Genomic DNA, 20981 nt, shown 5'->3' on the forward strand with positions numbered 1-20981 from the left:
TTACCATTGTTCTTTATTATTGCATAGTGTTCCATTGTAGGTATGTATCACAATTTTTTTATCCGTTCGTCTGTTGATAGATATTTGGGTTGTTTCCATGTTTCTCGCATTGTGAGTAATGCTGCATTGAACGTGGGTGCGCATATGTCCATTCGTGTTATAGCTCTTATGTCTCTAGGATCTGTATGTAGGAGTGGGATTGCTGGATTTTGTGGTATTTCTCTTTCTAGCTTTTTGAGGCAGCACCATAGTTTGTTATAGTGGTTGTACTCTTTGACAGTCCTGCCAGCAGTGTATAAGAGTTCCAGTCTTCCCACAACCTTGCCAGCATTTGTTGTTCTCTGTTTTTTTGGTCAGTGCTGTTATCGCTGGGTGAGATGGTATCTCATTGTCGTTTTGATTTGCATCTTTGTTTTTTTTTTTAATGGCTAATGGTTGTGAACATCTCTTCGTGTGTTTGTTGGCTGCCTGAATGTCTTCTTTGGTGAAGTGTCTGTTCATGTTCTTTGCCCATTTTTTAATTGGATTGTTGGTCGTTTTGTTGTTGACTGTTGAAGTTTTCTATAAATTTTTAGAGATTAGACCCTTGTCAGATACAAATGAAAGAACTTTAAATCCTAGTTTGTAAACTGTATGAGAACATGTATTTTGAGAAGTCAATATATGTATAGTTCTGATTGCAAGTTTTCAGTAGTAGCCAATGCATCTGTATTGGACCAGCAATTAGCATTTTATTACCCATTAACAAGCTGAGGATTTTGAGATGATTTTTTAATGATATAGCTGAGACTGACACCAAAAATATTGTGAGGTCAATAAACTTTACTCGGTTACTTTCATCCCTGTTGCCTCCCACTTTTTTTCCCTTATGGCACTCCTACCCCAAGATGACCTTCCTTGATTCCACATGCCTCTTAAGGGTTGTTAAGTGGTTTTTGCCAAGATGCTAACTGATATCCAGGATAATAATCCGATCAGTATGGGTACTAGTTAAGTGAACAGTTTAGACTGTTAAGATGTGGACTCACATCCTCCACTGAGGCTAGGCTGTTTGCTTAGCCCCTCTAGGAATGTTTCCTCATCTGTAACAAGGAATGTTCTCAGAGGGCTATTGTGGAGTTTAAATGCGGTGACCCAGATAAAGTACCAGAAATCACTCAGCACATATTGACTGCTATATCATCATTACTTTATCTTCCCTAGGGTAGTTGCAATTTAAGGTTTGCCTCTGCTTTTAAAGCTGAAGAAAGAGTAGTATTCCAGGGAGCACCTAGGTTGACACCTCTTTTTCTTTCTAGCCATTCTTTGTGATCCTGCTAGCAGCTCACTGATGAGATCAGTTCACTGACTCAGCCTGTGGGACCAAAGCAAGCCATAACACCCATTATCGCTGCTGCCTTTCTGTGTTTATTATGCTGCCTGAGAGTGGTTCCTCTACCTAGTCTTCTAAATGCACAGAAGACAGACATTGCACTTTTGAAAGATTGCCTGCGTTAATAAACCTCGTTCCTGGCTTCAGGGAGTTGGGTATGGACAGATGTAGTGACCAGATTGAGACAAAAACAGCTACACAATTACTACAGAGAAGAGGGGTATCGGGGGTTTTACTGCTACCTTAAATTCTTTGTAGAATAAAGTAGAGGGTAAAATAAATAAACAAATCATACTGGTAAGTTACAATAGTTGGGATTAAGCAGGGCAAGTTCTTGGAGAAAATAATTTTTCCGTAATTGAAAGAAGGTCTCCTATGGAGTTGAATAAAAGAGACTTACGGCGTGGAGGGTAAAACAGATGGATGGCAGAGTGGAGAGGAGCAAGGTGTCAGTGGCAGGTAAAGGTGAGGAATGGGCTGGGACACCAGTGTGGTGCCCAGTACTGGCCGTGCAGTGGTGAGTAGCAGCAGACATCAGCCGTGCTCACGTGGGTAGCTTACAGCCTAATGAGGGAGGTGCACATTGATCTTTAAAAGTTGCCATTTTAAAAAAGAGCTGAGAGAAATGGACAACCAGGTAAGATACAGTTGTTGTACAGTGTCATGGAGGAGCTTCATTCAGTGGACTCGGTTCTTTTACCAGCAAGATGATCAACATCATGAAAAGAGAAGATAAAGTTGGCGTTCACAGGATTAGGTTAAAAGCGGGACAGTAGCCTGTAAGAAGATTGAAGGATTTATGTTGAATTATTGTGAGTAGTGTTTTAAAATTTATATCTTTTTCTTCCCAAGTCATTGATTGGCTGGAGAAACGTTACACGGCTGCTGGTGTTTTCCACGGATGCCGGGTTTCACTTTGCTGGAGATGGGAAACTTGGTGGCATTGTTTTACCGAACGACGGGCAGTGTCACCTGGAGAATAATGTATACACAATGAGCCATTATTACGTACGTACTTAATTCTTTACATATGGAATGGGTTTATGTTGAATTTTAGGGTATTGTGGAACTGGCTTGTGGGTTTTTCAGGGTTTCCGGTTTTCTTATGTTAACAAGTGTGGCACTAACCCAGTGTGCAGGAAAGCCAGTACTGCTGTTTCTAAAGATGTGCCTTTATGTCTACTTCTTTCCACTTGCACAAGGGCCCCGCTGGGGTGAAAGGCGCTGCCTTGGGCAGCATTTTACTGTGTGCCTCAACCCGAGGCTGTGTCTCTTCTCACTTGTATACACCATTTGGCAGAAAATTTGATATTATTTCTAAACAAATAATCTCTCTGGTCTTAGACTTTTTATCTTATTTTATGACTCTGCCTTTATTGAAAATAAAAATTGGCAAGTTATTCCAGCTCTTGAAGAAATCCAAACTTTGGTGAACCTTGATCTGTTTCTTAAGTGATAGGCAGTACAATCTTTAATTGCTGGCAGTTCTTTAGTTTTATTGTTCTTATATTTAATATACGTGAGTAATTTTGTTATTTAAAAACCTTTTATTGTGGAAATTTTCACACAAACATGAGAATACAGACCAGCTGATCAGTAGCCCACGTGTACCGGCTGCTCACTTCAATTACTCACTCTGATGCTCTTTTTTCAGAGCGGCCTTGCACAAGCAAACCACTTACGTATGTAAATCATTGTCTTCAGAAAGCATCGAAAAAACTGAATAGATTGGAAAATGTATTTACAGATTAAACTTTGATTTCTTAGGATTATCCTTCTATTGCTCACCTGGTCCAGAAACTCAGTGAAAATAACATTCAGACGATTTTTGCAGTGACTGAAGAATTTCAGCCTGTTTACAAGGTAAATATGTGTGACAGAAAAAGAGGAACATGTTTCTAGATCTTTTTTGTTTAGTTATTAGAAGCCATATCATATGTCTGAATTGAAATGTGGGGAAATGCTAGTAGGTAGATCAACTGAATTTTATAAAAGCTGCTTATATTAATTTTTTCTTTTGAATTTTAGTTATTTTGTTGTTGAGAATATACAAAGCAAAGCATACACCAATCCGACAGCTTCTGTATGTACAATTCAGTGACACTGATGACATTCCTCGAGTTATGCAGCCATCCTCACCTTCCGTTTCTAAGTTGTTCCTCCCTCGTTAACATAAACTCACTGCCCCCTGAGGTTCCTATCTAATCTTTCAAGTTGCTCTTGTCATTTGGATCCCATGTAGATAGTTCTTACAAGAGCATAATGCTCAAGGCAGACAGTTCTTGCTAGTTAGCTAAACTATTGTTTGGTTTTAAGAAGACTTCAGGGGACATTCTTGGTTTTTATCTCAGGGCAGTATTTTCAGGGGTTCATCCACCCTCTATGGCTCCAGAAGGACTGGAGTCCATGGGAATTTGAAATTCTGTTTTGCATTTTCACCTTTTGATCAGGAATTTTCTGTGGAATCTTTAATCAAAATGTTCAGTAATGGTAGCCAGGCACCATCCCATTCCTCTGGTCTCATGCCAAGGGAGGAGGCCATTAGCCACACATTCCATATCCTCCTCCTGTTCCTGACTCTCCTTCTTCCTCTGTTGCTCTAAATGAATAGGGACCAATTGTTGTACCTTGGATGGCTGCTTGCAAGCTTTTAAGACCCAAGACGCTACGCAGCGAACTAAGAAATAGAACAGAACCACTAAACATGTTATTAGGCCAGTTAACTGGATGTCCCATGAAACCATGACCCTAAACCTCCAAACCAAGGAACCAGATCCCATGAGGTGTTTGATTGTACTTACGCAGCCTCAGCAGCTACTCTTTTATTTGTCATTGTTGTAAATATATCTATCACACAACTTCTGCCAGTTTAGCTTTTTACTGGTGTACAGCTTGTTGCCAGCAATTACAATAATCTGCTTTAATCAGTGCGATTTTCCCATCATTTTTAACCCCCCCACTTTTCTCCTCCTTTAGTCTCTGTACATTTGCCTTTTCTTGTCTTTTTATGTAAGTGAGGTTGTATAATATTTGTCCTTTTGTGATTGATTTATTTCACTCAACATAATGTCTTCAGGCTCCGTCCATATTGTAGAGTGTAGCAAGAAATCATTTCTCCTCCTGGCTGAGTAGTATATCATTGTATGTACCACGTTTTGTTTATTCATTCATTCCTTACTGGGCATTTAGTTTATTTCCACTTTTTGACCACTGAGAATAGTGCCGCAATGAATATATTGATGTACAAGTCTCTGTTTGAGCCTCTGCTTTCAAGCTTTTTGAGTATATTCCTAGGAGTGGAATTGCTGGGTCATATGGTAGTTCTGTTTTTAGTTTATCGAGGAGCTGCCACATTGCTTTACAGATGGCTGTACCATTTTGCATTCCCATCAGCAATGGGTAAGGGTTCCAGTTTCCTCACATTCTCGACAACATCTGTTATTTTGCTCTTTATGTGGCTTTCTATTATCTTAGCCATCCTAGTACAAGTGAAATGGTATCTCATTGTGGTTTTGATTTTCATGTCTCTGATGACTAATGATGCTTGAGTATCTTTTCATGTGTTCGGTGGCTATTTGAATGTCTTCTTTGGTAAAATGTCTATTCAAGTCCTTTGCCCATTTTAGGATTGGGTTGTCTTTTTGTTGTTAAGTTGTTGAAGTTTTGTATGTATTTTGGTTATTAGATTCTTACTGGATGTATGGTTTCCAAAGATATTCTCTCAGTTGGTAGCTTGTCTTTTTACTTTTTGCTAAGATCTTTTGATGAACAAAAGTTTTTTGTTTTTATGAGGTCCAATTTATGTATTTTGTTTTTTGTTCTTTGTGCTTTTGCTATTATATTAGATAATCCATTGTTAAAAGCTAGGCCTGATAGCGTTGCTCCTGTATTTTCTTGTAAGAATTTTTTGTTTTTGTTTGCACATTTAGGTCCTTAATCTATTTTGAATTTGTTTTTGCGTATGGTGTGAGGCATGGGCCCTGTTTCATTTTTCTGCATGTGGAAATCCAGTTTTCTCAGCACCCTTCAGATAGATTTAGCACTCTTCTCAAAAATCAGTTGATCATATATGTGTGGTTTTATTTCTGGACTCTCAGTTCTATTCCTTTGGTCCTGGTGGTGCAGTGGTTAAGAGCTGTGGCTGCTAACCAGAAGGTTGGCAGTTTGAATGCACCAACTGCTCCTTGGAAATCCTACAGGGCAGCTCTACTCTATCCTATAGGGTCACTATGAGTCAGAATCAACTTGATGGCAGTGGGTTTTGTTTGGCTTGGTTTATGTGTTTATTGTTAATACTGGTACCAGGTTGTTTTGATTACTGTAGCTGTATAGTATGTTTTAAAATCAGGAAATGTGAGCCCTCCCAACCTTGTTTCTTCTCTTTCAACATTACTTTAGCTAGTCGGGGCCTCTTGCCATTCCATATGAAATTGAGGATTTGTTTTTCTATTTCTGTAGGGAAGACTGTTAGAATTTTGATCAAGATTGCATTGAAGCTATCGATTGCTTTGGGTAGTACTGACATCTTAGCAATAGTAAGTCTTCTGGTCGGTGAACATGTAGAAACTCTGGTGGCATAGTGGTTAGGAGCTATGGCTGCTAACCAGAAGGTCGGCAGTTTATCGCTCTGGCTAGGACCACTAATACAATGTTGTATGGAAGTAGTGACAGTGAGCACCCTTGTCTTATTCCAGATTCCAAGGAGAAATTTTTCCATTAAGTATAATATTGGCTTTTGGCTTTTCATATATGCCCTGAATCATACTGAGGAATTTCCATTCTATTCCTGCTTCTTTAGGGTTTTCATCAAGGAAGGCTGTTAGCTTTTATCAAATGCTTTCTCGCACCCATAGAGATGATCTTGCAGTTCCTTTCCTTTGTTCTGTTGATGTGGTGTATTGTGTCGGTTGATTGATTTTTCTAATGTTGAGCCATCCCTGCATTCCTGGACTCTATTTGCTAGCAATTTTGTTGAGAATTTTTGTGTTTGTATTCATAAGAGATATCGGCCTATGGTTTTCTTGTGATATCTTTGTCAATTTTCGGTATCAGGGTTATGTTTGCTTCATAGAATGAATTAGGGAGTGTTCTTCTCTATATTTTGGAAGCATTTAAACAGTATTGATGTCAGTTCTTCTCTAAATGTTCACTAGAATTCCCCAGTGCAGCCACCTGGTCCAGGACTTTTTGGTGGAAGGTTTTTTGATCACCGAATCAGTCTCTCACTCGCTGTGTGCCTGTTGAGACTTTCTGTCCCCTCTTGAGTCAGCTTGGGTGGGTTCTGTGCCTGGAAGAATTGGTCCGTTTCAACTAGGTTATCCAGTTGCCATACAGTTGTTCGTAATATTCTGTCGTAATTCTCTTTATTGGGTCAGTTGTAGTGTTTCCTCCTTCATTTCTTATTTTGGTTATTTGCTGCTTTTCTCTTTTTTTCTTTTCATCAGTCTTGCTAAGGGTTTGTGCTTATATTAATTTTTAATCACATAAAAGTAGTTTTTTTCAGGTCTGACTCCTTATTTAGGAAATACATGGGAACGAGTATTTAAAAATAAATATCGAGTGCTCAGTAGATGCTAATTGATTAAATAAGTGAATGAATAGTATTTGTATTTTACATGTTTTCTCTTTTAATTGCAGGAACTGAAAAATTTGATTCCAAAGTCAGCGGTAGGAACATTATCTGCAAATTCGAGCAATGTAATTCATCTGATCATAGATGCATATAATGTGAGCACATTCTTAATTAAGATCAGTTTTGGACAATATCCTGTTGGGAATACTTGGGTCTAAGAAAGTAAAACTCGTTTTACGCATAGTTTAGCACAGCCGTTCATGCACAACTTAGAAAAGTGTTACAAAGCCATCATTATTTGCATAGTCTAAACACAACAAAAATATGTTAAAGACGTGTGCAGACAATTTCTAAATACGGTTTTTATGCCATGAAGTGATAGGCTTCCTTGTAAAGCAAATGTGAAACATAACTTAAGATTTAGAGGATTCCCCAGTCTTCTTTTTTCTCCCCGAGTATCTTTTAGAAACTCGCTTATTTTGATGAATTGTGCTAGAAAAGCTTTTTTGTCAATTCTCCCCTTGGTATATATTCAGTTAATGATTTTTCTATTCTAAGGAGATATATGTACACACATACACCATATATTTATATATATGACTCATTTATTTTAAAAAAGATTTTTAATTTTTTTTTTTCCCCATAGATGTGGAAGTTGACTTGAAATTAAAGAGAAATTGTTTCTCCTAGGGTTTGTCAGAGCACCTTTGGTGATACTTATTAAACACTGGTTAATACTCATTTTCAATATTCTGAAGGCATTTTTGTAATATGGTAATTATTATGTGCTGCACACACCACCCCCACCACTTCCAGCTCTGGCAGGTTCAATTTTAGGTATTTTTTACTTTTTGCAATGGGAGTGCCAAAATGTCTTGGAATGGCCTGACTCAGAGAGAGAGAGGCTTTTACAAAGACTTTTCACATTATAATTGTTCTGTGTCTTCCCGTAGTTCTTCTTGCACTTGTCAGAATATTATCCTAACTCCTATCCTTACAGGGGTGTGGACGTAAGATAGATTGCCGCTGTAACCTCCTCCTTTTTCCTGTGAGACCCGATATCCTAAATAAGCACTTTGGCTTAATTCCTTCCTAAAACCAGCTGCTGTCAAGCCGATTCCGACTCAGGGCGATTCCGTCTGTATCAGAGAAGAACTGTGCCCCACAGGGTTTTCTTTCTTTCTTTTTTTTAATAGAAAACAGAATAGAAATAGTCTTACTTTTTCAATTGTGTACATTAATTTTAAGATTTGGTCCTTATTAATTAGAGCCTGTTTTTTTGGGTTCTGTATTTTGGATTTGGCTTGAAAATATTTAAATTATACTTAACAGCTCATTTTACGCATTGGCTTTATGCAATCACTTTTTTCTGCGGTAGGATTTAGCTCGACTTCCCTGTGTATAATTAGTCTTTCTTTTAGTCCCTTTCCTCAGAAGTCATTTTGGAAAACAGCAAATTGCCAGAAGGAGTAACAATAAATTATAAATCTTACTGCAAAAATGGGGTGAATGGAACAGGGGAAAATGGAAGAAAATGTTCCAATATTTCCATTGGAGATGAGGTATGTCGTATAAACATTTTCTGAATTAAAGGAAGAAAATGCTGGTTTATAATTTGTGAAACATTTTAAAAATGACTGTTTTTTTTGAAGTATTTCTTAGTAAATTTAAACTGCCTAATTGTTAATCTCTTTCTTTTTTTTGAGGTTCAATTTGAAATTAGCATAACTTCAAATAAATGTCCAAATAAGAATTCTGAAACCATTAAAATTAAGCCTCAGGGCTTCACGGAAGACGTAGAGATTATCCTTCAGTTCATCTGTGAATGCGAATGCCAAAGTAAAGGCATCCCTGAAAGTCCACAGTGCCATGAAGGAAACGGGACGTTTGAGTGTGGCGCTTGCAGGTAAGCCGGGAACGCTAGAGAGTGACGGAAGACAGGTATGCTGGCTTGGAAATCGTAGGCAGGCTCTGTTTTGGTACATCCAGAGAATATCTGTCTATTTGGAGCACATAAATTAGTCATTCCAACGACTATTGCTCACCCAAGATTAGTCCGATGTTCTTTATGTGATCTTTATGGAAAGTCCATCTCTTCCTTTTTTTCTTCAGAAGACTGCTCTTTATTCTAAAAATGAAAGCTTTTACAGCCATGCAGGAGTGTATTTAACAAACTGTTAAGGTAACATTTGGATTGTTCCCTCTTATAACAATCTGAATTTTCTAGAGATAAATACATTTATATGAAATACATTTATAGAAAAATGTATCAAACTGATTAAGGAGATTTTATCTGGGAAATGGAATTGGAAAGCAATAAAGGATGTTCACCTTCTACTTCATGTACTTCTGTGTTGGAATGATTTTTTTTTTAAATATGCTTTGTAAAATTAATTATTTTCAGAATGTAGAATCTACTAACAAAACTTTAATCAAGTTATTTTAAATTTGATTTCCACACTGTGTTTACTTTTTATTAAAAATAAAACAATATACTCTACTTTCCTTAAAAGAATAGGAGGAGGAAGAGTATTTGATCTAAATGTCAGCCCCGAATCACTAGGTTTAGAAGGATTATTTTTTATGAAGAAAATAAATGGCTATATTTCACCATCAGTTGTTAAATATCTTAAATAATAAATGTTATTTTTATTTTCCATGTTATACATACACTTCTGAGTCATGTAGATCCACTTTTAATAAAATGTCATTTAACCAAAAAGACTGTCTTGAAAATGTTTTGCATTTCTTCTCTTCATTTATTTACCAGAGATACAGCGAACCAGTGTATCTAGTGAGTGTCCACAAGCATTAGGTGTTCCTAAAATACCTCTATACACTTTTTTAGGTGTGTTTATTGTAGTTTTTCAGATTAACAATTGAACCATTGCTCTAAATTTAGGTGTACTTTACCTGTGTATAAAGAGGTTAAAGTAAAATGTTTTAGCATGTCATTTGAGAATACAACATACTGTTTAAAATTATCTTGTGTTCCCAAATGCTCTGTTCACTGTCTGTTGCTAGAGTATATTTTCATCTTGATCAAAGTGATTACTCTGCAGAAGAAAGATTTGTTTTTCTAGGCCTTTGCATATATATATTCCATGCGAGCTAGGTTGCCATGTTTGTGTGCACGTGTACATTTCTGTACCTGTGGTGGGTGAATGTAATATATGTGTAGTTTGAAGAGATTGTTCATAGAGTGTATTCCTTTCCCAGTCTTTCTGACAATATGACTTATTCTTTTAAATTGTTTTTATTTTATGTGAGTGAAATTTTGGAATGTTTCTTTAGGTGCAACGAGGGACGTGTTGGTAGGCATTGTGAATGTAGCACAGATGAAGTGAACAGTGAAGACATGGATGCTCACTGCAGGAAGGAAAACAGCTCAGAAATCTGTAGTAACAATGGAGAGTGTGTCTGTGGACAGTGTGTCTGTAGAAAGAGGGATAATACAAATGAAATTTATTCTGGCAAATTCTGCGAGTGTGATAATTTCAACTGTGACAGATCCAATGGCGAAGTTTGTGGAGGTGAGAAAAGAGTGAAAACTCTAGTAAAAATGTGATCCCACCTAATATGAAAAATGTTAAGAGTTTACTTGATGAATAAATAGAAAAGGGGAACGCAGCATTATAGGTCAGTCATCCCTTAGATACATTTTCTTCCATGTTGTTATTTTTACTTTTAAATCAATGCTGTGGTTTTATATTTTTGCCATTTTTGTGAGAAATGATACTTTTAATTGCAGGAAATGGTGTTTGCAAGTGTCGTGTGTGTGAATGCAACCCCAACTACACTGGCAGTGCTTGCGAGTGCTCTTTGGATACTTCTTCGTGCATGGCCAAAAACGGGCAGATCTGCAACGGACGAGGGGTCTGCGAGTGTGGCACCTGTAAATGCACAGACCCCAAATTTCAGGGGCCAACGTGCGAGATGTGTCAGACCTGCCTTGGCGTCTGTGCTGAACATAAGTAAGTATTTCTGCATTTTTTAAATAATTGATTTTTACTCTCTTCTGAGCTGAATATGTATTACCACTAAAACCAGAACAGTGCAGTATTTATTAGGTTACACTGTAGCTAAATTCCTGCCCCTCTGAAACCCACTCTTCAACTCTTAAAAATTCTTTCTCAATAGCTAGTATGTGTTACGTGATACGAAAGTATTATATGAGAGTAGCACCATTATTTTGTTCTGAATTTGCTATGTAATTTACATTGTAACCTTTGTTAAATTAGCATTACCAATTGCTTAATTACTATCTTTTGACCAAACTAAACAAAATTGGAGGTTTTTGCCTTTGAAGAATTATTTCTGTACTAGTACCATACTGTTTTAATTGTTATTACTTTATTATGTGTTTGATATCTGATAGGGCTATTTTCAGTTTACTAAACCCTGGTGGCGTAGTGGTTAAGTGCTACAGCTGCTAACCAAAGGGTCGACAGTTCGAATCCTCCAGGTGCTCCTTGGAAACTCTGTGGGGCAGTTCTGCTCTGTCCTGTAGGGACTCAATGGCACTGGGCTTGGGCTTCGGCACTCACGTTTAAAGGAAAAAAAAAAAAAAACTTTACCTATTCTTGTTTCTTTAGTGGGATTTTAATTTGAACTGCAATAAATTTATAATTTCATTTGGAGGCTAGCATCTTTATACTTAGTTTTCTCATCCAGAAATGTAGTATGCCTCTCCATTTATTTTAATTTTCTTTCCTGCTTCTTGGTTCACTTTGGTCATATGGATCTAGCTCTAGCACATGAAATAATCTTTAAGCAAATACTTTAAAATATTTAAGAATCCGAGCCTATTTTACATGCAAATAATTTGTTTTTTAACAGAGAATGTGTTCAGTGCAGAGCCTTCAATAAAGGAGAGAAGAAAGAAAAGTGTGCAGATGAATGTTCACATTTCAACCTTACCAAGGTGGAAAACCGGGACAAGTTACCCCAGCCGGGCCAGGTCGATCCCCTGTCCCATTGTAAGGAGAAGGACGTGGACGACTGCTGGTTCTATTTCACATACTCAGTGAATGGGAACAATGAGGCCATTGTTCATGTTGTGGAGACTCCAGGTATAAACCCGAGCATTTCAGATATCCTTTTCGTTTTCTTTCATGTCTTTCTTGTTCCCTCATATCCAGAAACAGTGTCCAGTTGGATTTAAGTTCAATTTGGGAAAATTTTATCTTACAAAGCTTGAAAATAGTATTTAATTAACTATATGAAAAAGAAAGCAAGTTTTCAATATCCTGAGTACACAATCTAAAGATTAAATGAGATAATCCAGGAAAGAAACTTAACACAATGCCTGGTACTTAGTAGGTGCTCGATAAGAGTTCTGTCGTTATTCATAATATTAAAATTTGAGCTTGATTTAGACTTGGATACTGGGAAAGACATTTGTTAAAGGCTATTTTAAAAAGCACTGAATTTGTTCAGCTTCTTTGGGATTTTCTACATTTACATATAGGTTTTTATGTGAACACACGTCTTCATTCCACCTGGTAGATACTAGGAGTGGGATTTGGAGGCATATGGTAAGCATATGGTAACTGCATAATAAACTACCAAACTGATTTTTAATGTCTCTGTACTGTTTTTCATTATCAGATACATGTTCTACCAATATTGTCATTCTGTGCCTCCTTGTCTTTTCGTTTTCTTAACAGTACCTTTTGAAGACCAGAAGTTTTAAATTTTGACAGTCTAGTTTATTATTTTTTTTTGTTATGGATTTTGCTTTTAGTATTGTGTCTAAGAAACCTTTGTCTAACCTAAGATCATAAGCATTTTTCACCTGTGGTTTATTCTCGATGTCTTATAGTTTGATTTTAAATTCAAGCCTGTAATCCATTTTGAGTTAATCTTTGTACATGACGTGAATAAAGTATAGGTGGAGGTTCTTTTTTTTCCCTTATAGATGTTCTGGCGTCATTTTTTGAAATGACTATCCTTTCTCTACCTTTGTTGAGAATCAGGCGACCTTATACGTGTTAGGTATATTGCTGACTTTATCCTGTTCCATTGATCTATGTATGTGTGTCCCCCTTAGCCCCACCTTAGCCCCTGCCCCATTGTCTTGATTACTGTAGCTTTGTAGGAAGTCTTGAAATCAGGTAATGTGAGCACTCCAACTTCATTTTTTCTCAAAAGTGTTTTTGAAACATTTTTCTAATTCCTTTGCCTTTCCATGTGAGTTTAGAATTAACCTGTCAGTTTCTACATAAATCAGTATTTTGATTGGAATTGCATTGATTTTATGGATCCAGCTGGGGAGAATTGACATCTTTATGATACTGAGTTTTCTAATCCATAAATATGGTATATCTCTCCATTTACTCAGTTCTTTGATTTCTTTCATCAGTGTTTAGTGATTTTTAGCATGCATATCTTGTTAGATTTATACGTAATTATTTCATGATTTTTGATGCTATTATAAAAGCTACTGTTTTTTAAATTTCATTTTCCAATGTGTAGAAATACATACAAATTTCAATTTCTTCTATATAGAAATAGTTGATTTTTGTTTACGGAACTTACAAACTCACTTTTTGCTCTAGTAGTTTTTTATAGATTTTTTGGGACCGTCTGCATTCATGTAACTTGGGTTTTTATTCCTGGAGATTTCTTATGAGGTATTGCCTATCTCTTTGGGTTATGGCCGGACTTTTCTCATTTAACCCCTTGTGTGCTCATTCTGGAAACCCTGGTGGCATAGTGGTTAAGTGCTACAGCTGCTAACCAAAGGGTCAGCAGTTCGAATCTGCCAGGCGCTCCTTGGAAACTCTATGGGGCAGTTCTACTCTGTCCTTATAGGATCGCTATGAGTCGGAATCGACTCGTCGGCAGTGGGTTTGGTTTGGGTTTTGGTGCTCATTCTTCCCTTCTTACTCTCCAGAGTGTCCCACTGGTCCAGACATAATTCCAATCGTAGCTGGTGTTGTTGCTGGGATTGTTCTTATTGGCCTTGCGTTGCTGCTGATTTGGAAGCTTTTAATGATCATTCATGACAGGAGGGAATTCGCTAAATTTGAAAAGGAGAAAATGAATGCCAAATGGGACACGGTGAGTTGTAGAACATCTAAAAAGTAAGATTCATAAAGTAAATGTAACTGTTCAGTAACTCTAAAACTGATTATTAAAAAAGTTAAAGTCCTCTTTAAATACTGTATTCCACAAAAATTTAGAGAATTTACGTTTAGTGAAAAATAGATCATAAATATATCCCATTGAAATAAAATATCGTAAGTTTTATACACATTATAAGACATTGTGCACATTATAAGAATGTATCTTCTGGTTACTGTGGCAAGTATTTTTATTGCCTTAATAGTTTTGGTCCTAAATCTGCTCTTCTGCCTTTTCATCTAATGTAAAATAGGACCCTAAATAATATTATCCATGTAGCAAGATACTCAATGGAAAGCTCTATTATTAATGAAGAACTGAAGTGGAAAGCAGCCAGGCTCAAAAGGGTACATACTGTATCATTCCATTTGTATGACATTCTTGAAAAGGCAAAACTGTAGCGGCAGAAACCAGACCAGTGGTTGTCAGGAGGTGGAGTGGGGTGAGGGTCAACTCCAGAGGGTCAGGAGGGGTCTTTCCGGGATAGTCTTGATTGTGGGAGTATTTGTTCATTTGAGAACTCTGTTTTAAAAGGGTATATTTTACCCTATATAAATTGTTTCTCAATAAAGCTTTATAAAAATTTTAAAACGAGCCTTAAGTGACTGAAGGTTTGTGCTAGCACTTTGTGCTGGCTTAAATAATACTTTGAAATACAATGTCAGAAGGTAGGTGGCTAAATGTTGGCCCTTGTGTGCCTGTCCTTTGATACCAGAAAGTAGTGACAGCCATCAGTATTTTCTATCCTAAATGAATTTTAGTTATTTGCATTTCACTACAGTTAGCTTGGGCTTTTTTCTTTGTTTTTAATTATGAATTTCAGGAATGTAGAAATAGTAGAAACACTTTTCTAGTGCTTAAACACTATAAATGTCAATTTTCTTTCTGATGAAATCATTAGAAACTATTTCTTTTACTTTAGCAAGAAAATCCGATTTACAAGAGTCCTATTAATAATTTCAAGAATCCAAACTATGGACGTAAAGCTGGTCTCTAAGTCGCCGTTCGTATTTTCTTTCACTTTCTGTCTTTGCATGTGAACTTTGACCCTTTTTTACCGCACTGTGTGTCCTTTATCACTGTTACGATTTTTTTGAAAATGTGGCTTTATTTATATGGCAATATTGTGGCTTTTCTTATTGTGTGTTAATTTAGAGTTAGTCTTTAGTCTTTAAAAAAAAAAAATTTTTTTTTTTTTTTTAGTCTTTAGGCAGGGTTTAAATTAAGTTACATGGTATGGAAGCACAGCTGTAGTGTAGTGAAAGGAAAGCGTGTGTTGGTGTCAGACAGGCCCAGGGCCACATCCCAGCTCTTGCACTTAGTAAGTAGAATGCATGGAGTCACGTTTCTTCCATGAGCTTTAGTTTTTCACATCCGTGAAAACCATGGAGTTAGTAACTTCTATTGTATGGGGTAGCTGCTTTGGCACAGGAACGACGGTCTGTGAAATCAGTCTGTCAGCTCTAATCGTCAGCTATGCTCTAGGTGGTATTATCCGTGTTATACTAAATGTAAATTTTAGGGTTGAAAAGTGAAAATTGAACATGAAATCCAAACCGCAAAATAGGGGAATAAAGCCCACTATAGCATTTTGGATAATTAATACACAACTACGATATCATTGTTACTGGTTTAGAAAGGTTTTGGGATCCTGCAGTTCTTGACTGTAACTTGACATTCAGTTAAAAGCCAGAAGAGCTTTCTTTGTGTCATATTTCTTGTTAGTTATTGAATTATTCTAATTTTCAAGTTTAAGGTTGAACTTTTTTTTTAAGATAGCAAAAACTAAAGGAAAAAGTCCTATTACAAACAGTTTACAGTTTTAAAAACCTAGTTGATAATTTTACAGTTGTAATAAGGCTTGCCTATTCTATTCTTTAAACTAGGGTGTTACTTTGGTGAATGTATGCAATACCTGGGTGACGTGAAATGATTCCAGTGTATTTTCATGTAAATCATGTAAGCACCAAAACTCTGATAAAAAAAAAAAAATCAATTGGCGATTAGAACCAAATTCTCCTGACTGGTGATCCAGAACTTGTCCTTTCTTTGGCAGCTGATTGGATGTGATTGAGTCTGTAACCATGCAGTTTTTCTCACTTCTCACCTTACTGTGCAGATAGTGATGGTGGTGGTAGTGATTATAATTACGCTAATAGCTAAGATCCATGATACTGTGTCTCAGGCACAGCTCCAAACACTGGGCCAGTATTTAATTATTCTTCATGATAGTGATAATAGTAGGAACTGTTTTTATTCCTAGTTCACATAGGAGAGAACTGGGGCCCAGGAAGTTCGGGTAGCTTGACCAGATTCCCATAGCTAGTTTGTAGGAGGGCTGAGATTCAAGCCCAGGCTCCAGAGTCCGTGTTCTTATCCACTGCGTTGTATTGGTAGCAAACATGTATCTTTAAGAGACTTTCTATTGCTCGGTTAGGAATAGGTAGATTACTCTTTATAGAGAAAGTTACAGCTTTTTGGCATTTGCTGAAACTTGGTCAGAGTAACATTACTGTTATGGGCAAACATTATAATGAGGAAGTAAGTTTATTACATGGAACCTGGCACTAGAGCCAAGCTTACTTTATTGGGAGTGTAGTTATAAAATGATAAGTGAATAAGAGCCTAAATAAAAGGAATGTTTAATATTTTGAAAGGGATATAGGAAGTACTGATAACATTTGAAAAACATTACTGGTCAGATTTTCCTGTTATTTCTGAGCAGATTTTGAGACTTTTTAAACACCGAAGTTAAATTTGATGGCGGAAAGGTAGTCAGATTCAGATATGGGCAGATTGGTACATTTTTATATTAGTCTGAGATTTGACACACTCTTTTCTTTCTCACTTATGACTCATTTTGTGGGGGAAACTAATTAGCCAGTGAAATTGCTGGCATTTTTGTTTGTTTTTTCAGGTCGTTTCATAAACAGCCAAGTATTGGCAATTTCATATGATTCTTTCTCATATGAGAAAAATTTTGATTTTGATTTACTTGTCCTGATGAAAGGTGAAGTTTTCACTCTTGCCTGTACATTCAATTGCATTTTGAAGGAAATTAGCAATAAATAATTAGTATTGAAAACTTAATGTTTATACTGTTAAATTTTGGCTAAAATATGACTGCTTTAGCCAAAATAAGCATTTTATGTAATTCAAGAAGCGAAAGTGTGGTAAAAGTTTCTTTATTCATTAGTAAAATACAGGTAAATTCACAGCTACAGATTATTCCAAGAGATTTTTCCCGAGAAAAATTAAAGTAGAAATTAATAGTAGAAATTAACAAGCATCGAGAAACTAAAGCTAAATCATGGATTGTAGAGCACTTTTCTGATCTTGGCAAAGGTTTGCCAGTCAATTAATGATGTCAGCAACAGATTGGGAAGAACGGGCGGACACTGCAGTAATTTCAGCACCTAGGACTACCGTGTAGGTCCACTTAATCAAGCACATCTGATCATCAACTTAAACTCTTCAAGTGGTGTGACAAATGGTCTGATCTCTCCTCTGCTGTTACGCACACTTAAACGTGGGCTCTGCTCCCACAGTTGTGTGTTCTCTCCATAATGCCTCGGGATGATTCCGTAGCCACCACTGTTAGCGCAGTTCAGAGTGGACAAGGATGACCTCTTCCTGAGCACAAAGGGCTTCCTTGCAGAGGATCACCCTGTTCTCTTAATTTAAATAAGCTTTGTGTTTTGGGGGGGGGGGGGGTGAGAGAATTTGCACTGTGAATGATGGAAACTAATCTGAATTATTTTAGTTTTCTTCCATTTAAAATGATGCCTAATGCAGATAGTGAGCTTAATTTTACCTCTAACCTTGCATGTTATTTGTTTGGATTGACTTTGAAATAATAAATACAAGTGTTTGTGTATACAAAAAGGTAAACTTTGCTCTGAAGGTAAGTTTCCCTATACCTTGACTTTGGGTATGTTCCTATTCACCTTTCAATAATTTATAAGTCAATTTTGCTTGTGAAAACATCCTTAAGCTTCTCAAAGTCAGTGACTTTTTTGTTATACCATTCCCATGTTATATACATAATTGTATTTTTTTACAATTTAAGAGTACCTTTATTTTCATGTTTGTCATCCGCAAAACTGCATCCACCTTGAGTGCAGAAATTATGGCCACAAAAGCCAGATTCAAATAAATCTATAGTGAAGGGTAAATAAAACTTCAGAATTACTTTCTAGTTATAAACGTTGTTTTGAATCACCTGCAAATGACTTTATAGTGAGATATAAAACTAAACAGCGTTTCAGAATCATCTCTTAATGCCCTGATAGTTAAATATTTTATTACATTGCAACTTACTGTAGTTTTCTGTGGTAAAAGGTGATAAGGCCATGCTTGTCACTGGGCTTCCGGCCCTGCTTTCAGTTGGTAAGAAGGAGAACAAAGAATGCTATAGCTGATATTTAAGTGTAGCACTTAGCATAAGGGAACATTTGAAGGAAATGGTGGTGTTGGGTAGTTGTTTTCCTGTTACTAAAATATTGCTGTCGGAGTATGTTTTTGGATCCTGAGACCTCTCTCGTGTTCATAGCTTATAGTCATTTACTGGGCTTGATTTGTGTACTCTTTACTAAAGTTTAAAAAAAAAAAAAAAGTATAGTATTATAATAAAAATAAAACATCTCACCAGCAAGGTATTGTAAGAATGGGAATTATTTTACTTAACACGCCAAGCAGATGTCACAGTGTGATTTGTTAGTGCAGGAGCAGTACCCCTGGTGACATGAAGACAAGCTTACCCCATAAACCCATTGCCGTTGAGTCGATTTCGACTCACAGCAACCCCATAGGACAGAGCAGAACTGCCCTGTAGGGTTTCCAAGCCGTAATCTTTACGGAAGCTGACTGTCACATCTCTCTCCTGCAGAGCAGCTGGTGGGTTTGAATGCCCATCTTTTGTGGAAGAGCTCCCAGGAGAACTTGTCCCTTACAGAGAAGGAAGCCAGGGATTTCTGTTCATTATCCAGCACCTTCTGTGCGCAACAGAGGGATGGGAACCAGGCAGTTACTGTGGGGAGTTCTTGCTTCCTTAAGCCTGGCAGTAGAAGTACTTCACAGGAGGGACTGCAGGACAGCAGCATGTTCCCTGCTGTGGAGGCCATTCTTAAATCAACCCCTGGGTGTGGGAAGACTGTATAAGACTGTATAACGCACTTCCAGTTTGCCAGGCACCTTTTCATTACATTTATAGAGGAAAGCTTCATTTCTCATTTTAGTGTAAGCTTTTGTCAATGCTTTTTTTAATTGAGTGTGGTATTTGAACAGATGAAATGGAAACCACTTCTTATAATCAGTGTAACTTTCACATAGTGATTTACAAACTAATATGATTGGAGTAGAGTAACTGATCATTTTTCTCGCTTTCTTTTAGGGTGAAAATCCTATTTATAAGAGTGCCGTGACAACTGTTGTCAATCCGAAGTATGAGGGGAAATGAGCACTGATTGTGCAAATTTCGCAACACTGAATGCCAAGTAGCCTTTCACAGTCACAGTAAAGGTAGCTTTAGGGTAATATTGCCATAGTTTCACTCATGTGCAGGTTTCAAAATGTATAATATGTATAATTGTTTTATTTTTATTATTTTGAAAATAATGTTAATAGCAATGCCAGGGACTGACAGGAGACTTAAGACAGGATGGTATCCTTGTCAGCAAAGGTCACATTGTGCCTTTTTGACCTTTTCCTCCTGGTCTATTGAAATCAAGCTGTTATTGGCTTAAGCAATATTGCTAAAGTGATTGGAAGGGCAGTAGATAAAGGAATCAGCATGTTGAGAGTTTTATTAATCAAGTATTAAATTTGATTTTTAGCTTTACAGATATGTCAGGACTTGAGTTTTTTCAGTTATACAGAATCCAAAGTAAATGTCCTGCAAGCTAGTTTAGAATTGCTTTAAGTTTATTATTTTTGTTGTTTGCCTGTCACACATAACTGATGACATATCTGAAAGTTGAGTATGTTGGGAGTTACAGGTATAAAACTGTTTTGAAATATTTGACCTACAAAGGCCATGGGAAGAATTCAGAGGGTTAGGAAGGAAAAACGGATAGCTTTAAAACCTGTGTGCCATTTTAAGAGTTACATAATTTTGGTAACTTTTCTGCCTTCTCTATAAATTCAAGCCTTGGATAAAAGTACTGGGAAATATTCTGCAAAAAAGCCCTTGATTTAGCATTATTTACATAAAGGCCTTAATTTTTATAGTATTTGCTGAATGGGGGCCTTTTTAGTTAAATTTATTTTATTTTTATTTTGTTTAAAGCCTGGTGCTTCTTATCACCTCTTTTAATCCTTTAATGTGTTTGTTTGCAGTTGTGGGGGAGGAGTAAGACTTTTTTTTTTAAATCAGTATCTTTTTTTTTTTTAAATTTTAGCTGTACATTTGCCTTTCTAATGAACATGTGACATGTACTGTAGCTTATGCAACGGCTCTCACTTAAACAAGCCGTGCTTTCAGTTAGCACCATACAAGCCCAGCGTGTGTGTACCTCTCAGCGTGGCGTTGCCTGTCTTGTCTCACACTAGCCACATTCTTGTTTTAAGTGCCTTTTAATTTTAACAGTTCACTTTTTACAATACTGTTTACTGAAGTTATTTATTAAATAAAAATGCCCAAAATACTGAAATTGGATGTTGTGACTCTATTGATCTATTTGTCACCTTGTGTGCATGAGATTTTTAAAGGTTTACGAGGTTGGGGAAAACAGCTCTGGTTGGTAGGGTATACTACTTAAGAAGCTGAAACACATTTCTTTAAAAAAAAAAAAAAAAAAAAAGATGCGCTAGAAACTTAGGGAAAGTGGTATGGTAAAATGTAGTCTTTAAGACTACCTTGGGGCTTCCATAGATCTTCATCCGCTTGCACTGAGGGGTAGGTGTCACCCT

General features: G+C 36.8%; 1 protein-coding gene across 1 annotated transcript in view; it reads left to right on the plus strand.

The window, feature by feature from the left end:
* ITGB1 (integrin subunit beta 1) overlaps positions 1-20722 on the plus strand; it is a 56039-nt gene extending 35317 nt beyond the window's left edge. Inside the window, exons 7-16 of the mRNA XM_064285107.1 lie at positions 2225-2380; positions 3140-3235; positions 7010-7099; positions 8366-8506; positions 8651-8850; positions 10239-10477; positions 10696-10918; positions 11784-12016; positions 13843-14009; positions 19465-20722. Of these exons, the coding sequence (XP_064141177.1) occupies positions 2225-2380; positions 3140-3235; positions 7010-7099; positions 8366-8506; positions 8651-8850; positions 10239-10477; positions 10696-10918; positions 11784-12016; positions 13843-14009; positions 19465-19530 (1611 nt within the window). The 3' untranslated portion in view covers positions 19531-20722. The remainder of the gene's footprint in view (positions 1-2224; positions 2381-3139; positions 3236-7009; positions 7100-8365; positions 8507-8650; positions 8851-10238; positions 10478-10695; positions 10919-11783; positions 12017-13842; positions 14010-19464) is intronic.
* The last annotated feature ends 259 nt before the right edge of the window (positions 20723-20981 follow it).

The sequence above is a fragment of the Loxodonta africana genome, chromosome 4 (genome assembly GCF_030014295.1).
Source record: "Loxodonta africana isolate mLoxAfr1 chromosome 4, mLoxAfr1.hap2, whole genome shotgun sequence".
Classification (NCBI taxonomy): domain Eukaryota; kingdom Metazoa; phylum Chordata; class Mammalia; order Proboscidea; family Elephantidae; genus Loxodonta; species Loxodonta africana.